Here is a 12,027-nt window from a genome sequence, read left to right as displayed (position 1 = left end):
GGCCTTTGTAATCGCACGTGTCCCTATAACAAAGAGTCAGAGAGAGATTTTACCATAGGGGAAAACGATGGGGAGCAGAGGGATGGAGAGAGAGCTTTGAAGATGCTAACATACTGGCTTTGAAGATGGAGGGAGAGGCCTCCAGCCACGCAATGCAAGGAATGAGGCTCTAGACTAGAAGCTGGAAAAGGTGAGAACTCCCCTAGTGGGAGTGTGGCCCTCCAGACACCTTGATTTCAGGCCATGGGCTAGAGTGCCGTGGCGTCAGCCTTGCTCACAGCAACCTCAAACTCCTGGGCACAAGGGGTAGCTGGGACTGTAGCTAGGACTACAAGTGTGTGCCACCATGGCTGGCTAATTCCATTTTTAGTAGAGACGGGATCTGCCTCTTGCTCAGGTTGGTATCGAACTCCTGAGCTCAACCGGAGTGCTAAGATTACAGGCGTGAGCCACCGCGCCCGGCCAGGGGTTTGGACTTTATTCTGAGGGCAATAACAGGACATTTCCTTCACTCTGCAGTGCAGCAACCTTTAAGAACTTGGCATTTTTATCCCCAATTTTACTGACGAAGACGATCAAGTTGGGGCGGGCTGTTAAGTATTTGTCCAAGGACACCCGCAGGCGAGAGGCGGGAGCAGACTTTAGGAAAATCCGACGGGCTCCGGGGCCGGAGGGCGTCGGGGTTTCCCCAGCCCGAGGGCAGCCAGCCCAGGCGAAGCTGGCCGCCAGGCCCGGGGGACGCCACGAGGACACTGAGCATGCGCCTCACGCCGTACGGAAGCCGGGAAGGAAGGGGGCGGGCCGAGGCTGGCAGGCGCGGGGAAAATGGCGGCAGCGGCGGCAGCGGCGGCAGCTGCGGCGGCGAACGGGACCGGAGGGAGCAGCGGGATGGAGGTGGATGCAGCAGGTAACGGGCAGTGCAGGGGCGACTTCTGAAGACACCCGTTAGGGGTGCGTTAAGGCCGTCGTGGACTCCTGGGAGAAATGAAGAGAGCGGAATAGCAACATCTCTCCCTGGGATAACTTGCGGGAGGGATGTATGGCCCGGGCTCCGCTGTCCCTCACTCCCATTTCCAGGGAAGAACGTGGGGCCCGGAATCTCACCCTATCTCCTTTCCCTCCACCGTTAGTAGTCCCCAGCGTGATGGCCTCCGGAGTGACTGGGAGTGTTTCAGTCGCTCTTCATCCCCTTGTCATTCTCAACATCTCGGACCACTGGATCCGCATGCGCTCCCAGGAGGGGCGGCCTATGCAAGGTGAGCGTTAGGCATAATTCTCCAGTCTCCTCTCCTTGGTCACCTCCCCCAAACAGTGGTCTTTTTCCCTTCTTTTACTGGTGCCAATTCGCCCTCCCCGCAAATCACTGTTTCCCCAGTACTTGGTTCCCACTGACCCTCAGGTAATAGGGAAAAGTTTTGAATTTCCTTACTCTCACCTTTTACATGTTGTTCTTCCTCTCAGTGATTGGGGCTCTGATCGGGAAGCAGGAGGGCCGAAATATCGAGGTGATGAACTCCTTTGAGCTGCTGTCCCACACCGTGGAAGAGAAGATTATCATTGACAAGGAATATTATTACACCAAGGAGGAGCAGTGTGAGAGGGGAATAGAAGTGGGGGAGAGAAGGGGGAGTTAAAAAAAAAAAAAAAGCACAGGCGGGGAAGATGGAGAGGGTTGGGGAGAAGTCAGCAGAAGAGGCTGAGAAGGGAAGAGGAAAAGTGAAGAGAGAGTAGCTGAATAGATCTCAGAAAAAGAACACGTTCAGATATTCCCCCCAAAGAAAGTAAAAGATGAGAGAAGACAGGATAGAAAGGAGTAATTATGAGCCAAGATTTGAGGAGGGAGGTAGTAACTGGTGAAAATACACCAGGAGATCTAATTTAAGTAAGGATGGTTTAAAGAAATACTGTGTGCTCTGGCCCCTTCCTCTCCAGTTAAACAGGTATTCAAGGAGCTGGAATTTCTGGGTTGGTATACCACAGGGGGGCCGCCTGACCCCTCCGACATCCACGTCCATAAGCAGGTATATATCCTCACACCTGTGCATGCTGGGGCAGAGAATAGAGGATGAGGGGAAGAAGAAGGATGGAGCATTGACTTTCTCATGCATTGTCACTCCCTTTCAGGTGTGTGAGATAATCGAGAGCCCCCTCTTTCTAAAGTTGAACCCTATGACCAAGCACACAGATGTGAGTAGTACTGACCCAACACCCACTTTGTCATGCTTGTCTTCCACTATACCTATCTTTTCCCCTCATCCCTTGCTGTTTTTTTACTGTATGACATCCCTGCTCTGTTGGAGAATGCCATCGTTGAATCTCGATTCTGCCACTTACCAACTTTGTGACTTTGGTTTAGTCATGTAACCTCTAAACTGTATTTTCCTACGTAAAATGGGGATAATCTCCACTTCACTAGGTTGTCGGGAAGAGGAGATGAAAGAAAATGTATGAAAGGGCCTAGCCCAATTTTTGCCACATAGTATCGGTTCTGATGTGTTGTTAGTAAGTAAGAGCTGTTCCTCATCTCATCTTTACAGCTTCCGGTCAGCGTTTTTGAGTCCGTCATTGATATAATCAATGGAGAGGTAATACCCTACCCTTCACCCCTCAGATCCTGCTCTTGGCCTATTTCCTGCTTTTGACTCTCCCTCTGTGGGATACTTTGCTCTGTAGGCCACAATGCTATTTGCTGAGCTGACCTACACTCTGGCCACAGAAGAAGCTGAACGCATTGGTGTAGACCATGTGGCCCGAATGACAGCAACAGGCAGTGGAGAGAACTCCACTGGTAATGAAGAGGATTTCGTGGAAGTAGGGGTGGAAGGTGTGGCCACATGCCTTCTCAACCTTTGCCTGTTTCTGTCCCCCTGCAGTGGCTGAACACCTCATAGCACAGCACAGCGCCATCAAGATGCTACACAGCCGTGTCAAGCTCATCCTGGAGTACGTCAAGGCTTCTGAAGCAGGTAGGACAGGTGCCTCCCTAGCACTCAGACCATTTTTCCTCTTCCTTCTTGGGAAGTGACAGCATCCACATTAATGCAGGCTTTTTGTGCCTTTAGGAGAAGTCCCTTTTAACCATGAGATCCTGAGGGAGGCCTATGCTCTGTGTCACTGCCTCCCAGTGCTCAGCACAGACAAGTTCAAGACTGATTTTTATGATGTGAGTGTAGAACTCGGGATAGGGAGCTGGGGCTTCTGTGGTCATTTTTGCATGTAGGACCTGGGACTCAGTTGTTCCCTGGGCATACTGTGAGGGATCCCCTGGGGAACTGGTTCTTTTTGTTCCTTCTCAGCAATGCAATGATGTGGGGCTCATGGCCTACCTCGGCACCATCACCAAAACGTGCAACACGATGAACCAGTTTGTGAACAAGTTCAATGTCCTCTACGATCGACAAGGCATCGGCAGGCGAATGCGGGGGCTCTTCTTCTGAGAGGGTACTTGAAGGAATGATGCACAGGGGTCAGGCGACTGTCCCAAAGGGGAGGGGCGCTACGCTCCCTTTAGAAAAACCGCTGTCATTAATAAAAGGGGAGCAGCCCCTCAGCACCCCTTTCAGTGGCTTTGTCCTCTCTGTTAGGCATCACACTGGGTTCTCAGCTTGGATCTTATTGAGGCCCTGTGTTCCAGCCTTGCTCACAAGCAGAATCCCTTTTTATTATTAGCTCTTGACACCCCATTGAGTGGGAGTCGCTGCGACTTGAAATGACCCCATGTCCAGTCAGGTGGACAGTCTTTACGTGAGTCAAAGGCTGCCTGTATCCACCTATGAGAGTTCTGTTCCTGTCACCCTGACATGATCTTACATAACCCTATAAACCTGACAAATGACTACTAATTTCATTAAGTTTTTCATAAACAAAAAAGGGGAGGAGGAGGGATATTAAACACATTACGGACAGTTCAAAGCCTCAATCCTGTGGGCACTGTGAATTACCAAGGGAGTGAGAGGTTTCTCAATTACTGCTGAGTGCACCACACTGATGGACTGTGTGGCACCTCAGCCCTATGAGATGGAGGTATCAGTATCATCCTACTTTGGAGGCGGCCAGGAAGGGATAGCTGCATATGATTACCTGTGCCAGATAACACATTCCCAACATGCCACCCTTCAGTTCCCTGATTCTCATCACCCCCTAACCAGGGCTTCAGTGTGGGCTTTGAGGACTACGGTGGTGAGGAGTGAGATGTCTGTTAGAAGCATTAATAGAAAAGGAGAAAAATTGGCTTGGCTGAGAGGCCCTGTGGCCCCAGAGCCTAACTGGCACAGGGTCAGTATCTCAGTATTTGAGACTAAATAGGGGAGGGGAGCAAAAACAGGAGAGGAGCTCAAAAAGTAGAGACCAGCGCAAACATCATCTTTGCAGACAGAAAGTTATTCCTTGTCCTATCCTAGTGTCCATATTGGTGCCTGGCAGGTAGAGTAGACACTTCACTCAGTAAATTTACTGAGTGGATAACTGAGTGGATAAAATAAGACAAATGTAAAAAGAACAAGACAGAAATCTAAAAACCCCACAATACTATGGCAACATACAAACACTTTATTAGCAAAAGAGAGGATCCGCCTTCCCTTAAGGGACATCATTAAACCCTTAAAAGGGGCAGATCAGCACAGAACGCAGGGGTGGACCCAGTGTCTCAAGCAGGTTGGATCAGACAAAAGTGATCCGTGTCTTGGAAGTATTGACCTGCCAGACATTTAACTCCTCGTACTCATCAAGAGCCGCCTGGAACTGGGCAGGTGTGAAGCCACGGGATATGCAGCGTTGCTCTGCCTCGGAAAATCGGACGCTTCGGCCCCCTGACACCAATTCACGGACGGTGGCAAATATCACATCTGCTGGTCTCTGGGTCCTGAAAGAGAAGTATAAGCGTGTAAGGTCAGGGATACAAACAAGAACACCGGTATCAACAAAGAACAATGGCAGTCAGTGTTAGAATTCTGAGGCTGGCCTCGTATACATGTGGATGCGGAAGCCAAGTGATCTGTTCAAGAAAATCAAGGTGACCCAAACTTCATCCTTCATTAAACCACTCACCTAGCTGTTTGCCCCTTGTCGCCTAAAAGTGAGTCCTTTGACATCTCCATTAGCCTTATTGCTTCATTCACATCTTCCTTCTCCACAGTGTCCACCATTCGCAGACGTGCCTAAGGGGAAGGTAGGGGAGAGATGGGAACAGGAGGAGAGCAATGGAACCAAGTCAGGGAACCCCCCTGTTCCAACTTTAAGGCTGGGCAACTCATGTTGCCTGCTCACAAAACAGAGTGGAGCTCCTCCCTTCCCCCCAACATCCGCAGTGTTGGGCCGGCACTGTCAGACCGAGACAAGTGCAATGCCCAGGGCAGCGTCCAGCAATTGCCCAAGTCTCCGCCTCTCAACACTGGCCAGTCCCGGTGTTCAGCTGTCCTGTGAGGGAGACCAGACCCTTTTGAACTCCACTGGGCTCCCCACCATGACAGATGGAGCTTGGGGAGCTCAGCCAAGAAGGCGATTGGCAGAGAGGTTGTGTCCCGGGGGCTCGGGAAGTGCTAGCTCAGCAGTAGGTCAGGTAATCACACTACCTGCACGAACAGCACTTTGGAGCCCCCGGGACTAAGGTCCAAGATGGGAGGATAGAAATGAAGGTTTATAGCACAGGATCTAGGACACAGGGAGTGAAATTAATCCCACCCACCCCTTCAGTGAGGTTTAAGAAGCAGGGAGAAGGCCTTTCCCTCCATGGACGCTGCAAGTGCCCTACTGGAGCAGCAAGTACCCACAGTGCGGTAGCACGGACAGGACCACTATCTGCACTGTCAGCACTTTAGCCCCCGCAGGGCTGGAGTGGGAGGGAGGAGGCAATGGGAGCACCTTAAGGCGTGTTGCTCAGTAAAGGCAAAACAGACAGCCCTCCGGCAATACAGGGACCTGGCACTCACCAGAGCAGTTGAAAGTCGCAGAATGGCCAGCAGGGTCCGGGCAGAAGTATAGGTGGCATCCTTACTAGCCCAAGCCTCTCGCCTCATCTCCACATATGCTGCTGTGATGTAGTCAGCCAGAGACTCTGGCACTGTGGGCTGCTTCTCGCGGCACATAGCTATGTAACGTCTGTGGGAGAGAAGGTTCGTGGGAATGCAGGAGAGAAAGAGATGGGGAATTGAGTGAATGCATGCGCATGTTTTTTTCTGCATACAGCCTTCTCATTTAACAAAACTCTTTAGGGTTTCATAAGCACCTTATACACACAGCCTGAAAGCAGTGTCATACAAGATTTTTAGCAATTTTGTGCAGGAGACCAAGTTTCATGTGACTGTGACCCTGTAACAAGATCAGGTGTAGAATTTTCCACTTCAAGTGTCATGGTGGCACTCAAATAGTTGTGGATTTTGGATTAGCGATGTTCAACCTATATTAAGTATCCACGGAACAGGACCCAGCTTGGCCTAAAAGTCTCTACCTGCCTCACCCCTAGGGCAAGATAGTGGTGAGAAAGGCAGGTTCTGAGGACACTCTGTTCTCATCTGGCCAGGCACAGGGGACACCTTGATTTATTGTTCTCAGGCCCAGAACATGGGTAGTGGGTGGGGGGAGTGGTGAAAAAACACACCCTAGCACTGAAAGCTGTTCAGGAGACACTCGTGGCCCAAGACACTGTCACACGCAGGCAACCTGCCTAAAGTGCACCCATCCTCACCCAGCTCTCCTACCTCATGAGCTTCATGTCCAAAGGTTCAAACTGGGCAGGCGGCTGGCGACTGTGCTGGTGCACATAGGTGATGTGCTGGGCCAACCTGAAAGAGGGGAGGCAAGGAGGAACACTCTTTAGGGCTACACAACCCGCGCCCCAACTCTAAATATCCCTCACTTTCACAGCATGGCAGGGACAAACTTCCCCAGGAAATCCTTATCAGCATTTCAGCCTCGACCTACCATTTCCCTAACCATGAACCAGCCCCTGCCAAGAGAGAATATGATTGATTTTCTGATTTCACCTCCCACCCTACAGATCATTAGAAGGGCACGTCTCTTTGAGTGCTGAGCTTCATTCACCGTAGGTCATTGTCTCGGTCAGGCCGGTCCTGGATCAGCCAGAGAAGGTCAAATCGGGAAAGCAGTGCAGCAGGAAGCTGTATGTTCTGCTCCAGGCTGCGGCGGGGGTTATAGCGCCCATAGGCAGGGTTGGCAGCAGCCAGGATGGAGCAGCGAGCGTTTAGTGTGGTGAGAATGCCCGCCTTGGCGATGGAGATGGTCTGCTGCTCCATGACCTCGTGGATGGCTGTGCGGTCAGCCTCAGCCATCTTGTCAAACTCATCGATGCAGCACACGCCCTGGTCAGCCAGCACAAGGGCCCCGCCCTCTAAGGTCAGTTCTCCACTCACGGAGTCTCTCAGCACAGCAGCTGTAAGCCCCACTCCTGAGGAGCCACGTCCTGTTGTGTATTGGCCTACAAGGGAAGAAATAAGCAGATGTACTTAGGAAGAGAGAAGCAAAGAAGGAAAGGAGTATAGGGCCAGGATGCAAAGATAGGGCCAGGGAGGTGAGGCCTATACTGAATCGCTCTGCCCTCCCAGCCCTTCCCGAGATGGCTAAAGATCTGTCGGATGCTGGTGCTGGCAACACCTCCCTTCCCCCTGCCACCAACCCTCTCTAATAACTACTCTCTCCTCCCACCTCTACCCTTTGAATAAACACCGTGCTCCTATCCCACCCAAGGTATGATTACTCACTGCGAGGGGCTAAGCGATCGATATAAGACAGGAGCTGAGACTTGGCCACACCAGGGTCCCCCATCAGGCAGATGTTGATGTTGCCTGGAGGAAGGGAAGGAAGCCCCTGAATAACTATTCTCTAAAGCAAGTTGTCCAACAGAAAAAAGAACACTTGGAGGTCTGCCTCCCCTCCCACACCCCACACTACTCCAAAGTTCTCCCTGTGCCCATGAAGGCAAGATCCACTCTCATTCTGTGACCTACAGAGATACTCACCCACAGCATCTTTTTTCTTTCCAAATGACTTCACCCACCCTGTGTTTCTCCCTCGTTCTTTCTTCTTACCCCTGATTTTCATGCCTCGAGGAGACTGGTCCACACCTCCCACCAGCAGGAGTAACAGTGCCTTCTTAACATCTTCATGCCCATATATCTCTGGGGCGATAGAAGCTGCCAGCTTTTCATAGAAATCCTCCTCTACAGAGAAGTTAAGATTAGCGTATTTTCTGGGGGAAAAAGGGCTGGGATGAAAATAAATTCCCAGTCTTCCCCCTGGCCCCTTACCTGCAATCTGCCTCAGCTCCTCCTTGCTCAGCTCTCCAGCCGCAAACTCATCATCATCACTCTTATTCATCTTCACAATCCGATGGGCTTCCAGGTAAGTTTCTGAGAGTAAACCCTTGGGCAAGAAAATGCCAGGATATGGGTGAAATCCCTTTAACTTGTCTATCACCTGATGAGTCCCTAATGATTTCACAAAACCCTTCGTGCTGTCTGATGTTTTGCAGTGTTAGTTTTCTCTGTGGGAGGTAGGGAGATTGAGTAGTTGAGGGGAAAGGGGGATTCTCTCTTGTTTCAAACTCCCCTTCTCACCTGTACCACCTGTCGGAACCCAGTACGCAGGACTGGCAAGAAGATACCAGTGACACTGACATGGTCTCCAGGCTGGGCGATCCTCGTGTTCTCTCCTTCTACCAGCACCGTGATGCTGCGAGGGATGTTTCCCACGGGCACTTGGTCACTCTAGGGGAGGAAAAGGCAAGGAGAGAGAAACATAAGACCCATAAGGACCTGACCTTCCCTCCCTAAACATCCCACTCTAAGACTTCTCAGTCTGCCCAGCCTCAGATCAGCATACAGGAGCAGGGGAGATGAGACCTCCTTTACCTCTTCCCAACTCAAACAGAAAATTCCAGGTAAACCTCCCGCCTGCTCTAGATTACTTTTTTGCCTCAGGTCTCTCTTCTTCCGTTCTTTCTTTCTTCCACTCCACAAGTGACTACAGGATTCTAGTGGATTCCCTGTTTCACCTGCCCAGGACCACGTACCCCAAACTCACATGTTCTTGCATCTTCATCTCCTGGAATTTGATGAATTTGGAGCCACGTGTCTGCAGATACAGCCGCCCTCCTGAGCGGTTGGTTTGGCACTCCTGGCTTGGGCACATGATCAGAGGCATGAAAGTAGGAGACTGGATCTAGAAATATGAAAAAGGAAGAGACAAAGAAAATCAGAAGGAAAAGAACCCCTTGAATCACATTTCCTCTTTACGGCAAATATCTTCGAAGTGTCAAGAACCCCTTGAAATATTCTGGGTCAATAATGACAAACACCAAGAAAAAAGACCACTACATACCAGAGAAAGGATGAAAACCTAACACACAGGCATCTTTTGCAAAGCAAAGAAAACAAACATTAGGAAGTGTGTCTTCCTGTCCCTCACTCCACACGTACCGGCTGGTAGGTCTCTGCCCCACACTGGTCACAAGTGTAAGTGGCCACCACCATCCTGGGTTTGACTTCAGAGACGCGAGTGACGATTCCACGTACAGTTACCAATTTTCCTACAGAGTCAGCCCGTACTTCCCGGATAACACGAGGCTTGTTGCTGCTGGGGCCTTGAAAATACAGCTCGCTAAGGGGAAAAAATAGTCATTAGCAAGGCCAGGAGAAAACAAATACCTACACCCTTTCCCAGAGAGAACACTTACAATCTGCGCATGAGCTCAGCAGGGTACTGGTTCTGGGGGCTTCGCACTGCCCCAGGGTCCCTGCTCCGCTGCTCCATCATCAGCCGGTGCTCAATGTAAACATCCAAGACATCTTTATTTATCACCTAGAAAAGAAAAAACGAATGGCAAAATGAAAAAAAGAGAGCACAGTGCCAGACAGAAATCACTGTCCCTTTCTGCCAGCTCAGAAAACATCACTATCTGAGTAGCTTCGTGACAGAGCCTAAATCCCTTGTCCTGTTCTCCAGCCATTTACCTCCCTCTCCTTGTACTGGGGCAGCAGCTCTTGTACAGCATCAGCAAAGAGCCTTGCATAGCGCTTGGCGTTCTCACAAATCGAGTCCACCAACTCAGGGTCATCCTCGGCTACGTCATCCAGGTCCACGTACAGTGCCACCTGTTCCCGATGAGCCAGGTGAACCTGGGGTGGGGAAGAAACAGCAACACCTCAGAGCCAAGTTTACCTTGTTCACCGGAATTCACACATCACTGTGAACTCAGAGCACAGGCTCTAGACACCCACAGGGGAGAAAGGGCAGCATCAGACAGAGCAATATTCACTTCTCAGCCCCCAAACTCCTAAAAACTCTCTCCTCATTTATGAATATAGTGTACTATCATATTCACTTATCGGGAATCAGGTGCTGTACTAAACTGTCACTTACAATCAAATATACTTTCTGAAACAATCTAGACCACCTCTTATAACTCCTAAAGCACCACCCTATTCTTTTCAGCCAATCTTACACTTACCAACTGGTTCCCATACTTGAACTGCTTCTTCCCAAATTCTTCATCCTTGTAAAACTCTTGTAAGAACTTCTTAACCTTTTCTATAATGTAAATGTGAAATCATGAGAAATAGCCCTTCTTTCCACATGGCATACTGCAAATCCCTCTGGTACAAATAAAAAACCCATTTTCACTTAAAACACGATCTATGAGTTACTTATTCCGTGGATATTTAAACAAACCTACATAATTCTCCCCAAAGTAGGCAAAACTTCTTTTCACAAGTCCGTTTTTACCTAGAGAAGAGTAAGGAGCCCCTGGCAGTTAGAGTACTGCCCAACACCTCCCCCCCTGGGGAATTCCAGTCTCTGGTTTAAAATCCTAGCACCCTTCCCCAATGGCCTCCCACACTCTACAACACACTCGGTCTCAAGGTTTTCAGCTTTCCCTCCACCCGTACGGTTCTCCCTAAACCCTTGCTCTTGCCGGGATCTCCGCTACTAGGCCGGTCCTCTACCCCACCCCCGCCACCGCCAGTGCTTCCGCTCTTAGTAAACAAAGAAGCACATGGGCCCAGATTCCAGCCGCCTCACAGCCCGGGATTCCTCCGCCCAAGGCGGGAGCCCGTCCCGCCATTGGCCAGCACGCTGAGGGCCTCTCCGTCCCTCCCCACTGCCGCGGTTCTCGGCCTAGCGTTAAGCCCCCGAATTCCAGGCACGCCCCTACCCTCGGCAGCTCTGAGGCCACCGCGCGGAAGGACACTGTTTACACACGACACTCCCTCCAACCGCGTCGCGCCACTTCCGCCCGCCTCCACTTCCGCTTGGAGGGCGGTCTGAAGTGGCCAATCCCGGCGCGCAGCGGCCCCGGCCTGCCCGCCCCCAGAGCTTCGGCGCGTCTCGGGAGGACGCGGGAACTCGGGAGTGCCCAAAAGCGCGGAGGGAAGAGGATTCAGGATCCCCGTCCGAGGCCGAAAGCCCTTAGGGTGCGCGTCTCTCCTGGGCGCGACCCTCCCTTCTGCAGCCCCCCAGCAGGGTTATTCCCATTCTCACGACAACACCTTTCCTGGGCAGGTTTACCAGCTCTTCGACCCTGACGTCCCCCGTGCGCCTCCCATGCACCGTCTGTCCCAGCCCCGCCGCCGCCCGACACTGCCTCTGGCCATGCGCGCCCCACGGCCCACCGACACGGCCCGTAAGACCCCGGCTTACATCCACAGGTGTTAGCCTGGAGGCTTCCCGCACAGGACGCCCCTCCCAGGCCTGCAGACCCTCACCTTTCTCGAGCGCGTAATCCTTAAGTGCCATCGCTGCCGAGGGCCGTGCAGCAGCAGTTGGCGGGCTCAGGAGTCTAGCTCCCGGAGAAGCCGAGAACGTCTGCGCGCTGGACTGTGGCAGACCAACCGAAATTGGCGCGAAACGTCGCCCCCCACGTGACCGGCGCCACTGCGTTTGGACCAATCGGAGAGAATGGCTCTTCGCTCTCCCCATTCGCCACAGGCCCCAGCCTCGGCCAATCACCAGGCGAGCCTGGGATGAGTGACGAGAGGCGGTGGGGGTGTCGGGAGGGGATCGCCGAGCGAGGCG

The 12,027-nt window shown here is 51.8% G+C and overlaps 2 protein-coding genes across 3 annotated transcripts; one reads left to right on the top strand and one right to left on the bottom strand.

Annotated features, from left to right (window-relative positions):
• Positions 1-702: 702 nt before the first annotated feature.
• COPS6 (COP9 signalosome subunit 6) lies at positions 703-3,555 on the top strand. The gene is made up of 10 exons (XM_069485775.1): positions 703-907; positions 1,131-1,256; positions 1,462-1,593; positions 1,933-2,021; positions 2,125-2,187; positions 2,538-2,585; positions 2,674-2,788; positions 2,874-2,966; positions 3,063-3,163; positions 3,297-3,555. The coding sequence occupies exons 1-10, from the start codon at positions 826-828 to the stop codon at positions 3,435-3,437; spliced, it is 990 nt and encodes a 329-aa protein (XP_069341876.1). The 5' UTR covers positions 703-825; the 3' UTR covers positions 3,438-3,555.
• Positions 3,556-4,490: 935 nt separating this feature from the next.
• MCM7 (minichromosome maintenance complex component 7) lies at positions 4,491-11,851 on the bottom strand. 2 transcript variants are annotated; one of them, XM_069485756.1, is made up of 15 exons: positions 11,718-11,851; positions 10,463-10,542; positions 9,966-10,130; positions 9,689-9,813; positions 9,432-9,612; positions 9,037-9,174; positions 8,571-8,720; positions 8,262-8,376; positions 8,043-8,174; positions 7,716-7,799; positions 7,039-7,432; positions 6,696-6,779; positions 5,928-6,096; positions 5,047-5,156; positions 4,491-4,861 (listed from the first exon to the last, which is right to left on the bottom strand). In XM_069485756.1, exons 1-15 carry the CDS (start codon positions 11,746-11,748, stop codon positions 4,660-4,662), a joined length of 2,160 nt encoding a protein of 719 aa, XP_069341857.1. In that variant the 5' UTR covers positions 11,749-11,851; the 3' UTR covers positions 4,491-4,659. The 2 variants fall into 2 exon arrangements, with proteins under 2 accessions (XP_069341857.1, XP_069341858.1); XM_069485757.1 differs by lacking the exon at positions 11,718-11,851 and adding an exon at positions 11,168-11,211.
• Between the last annotated feature and the right edge of the window lie 176 nt (positions 11,852-12,027).

This window comes from Eulemur rufifrons, chromosome 14 (assembly GCF_041146395.1).
Source record: "Eulemur rufifrons isolate Redbay chromosome 14, OSU_ERuf_1, whole genome shotgun sequence".
NCBI lineage: Eukaryota > Metazoa > Chordata > Mammalia > Primates > Lemuridae > Eulemur > Eulemur rufifrons.
This window is presented reverse-complemented; position numbering and strand designations above follow the sequence as displayed.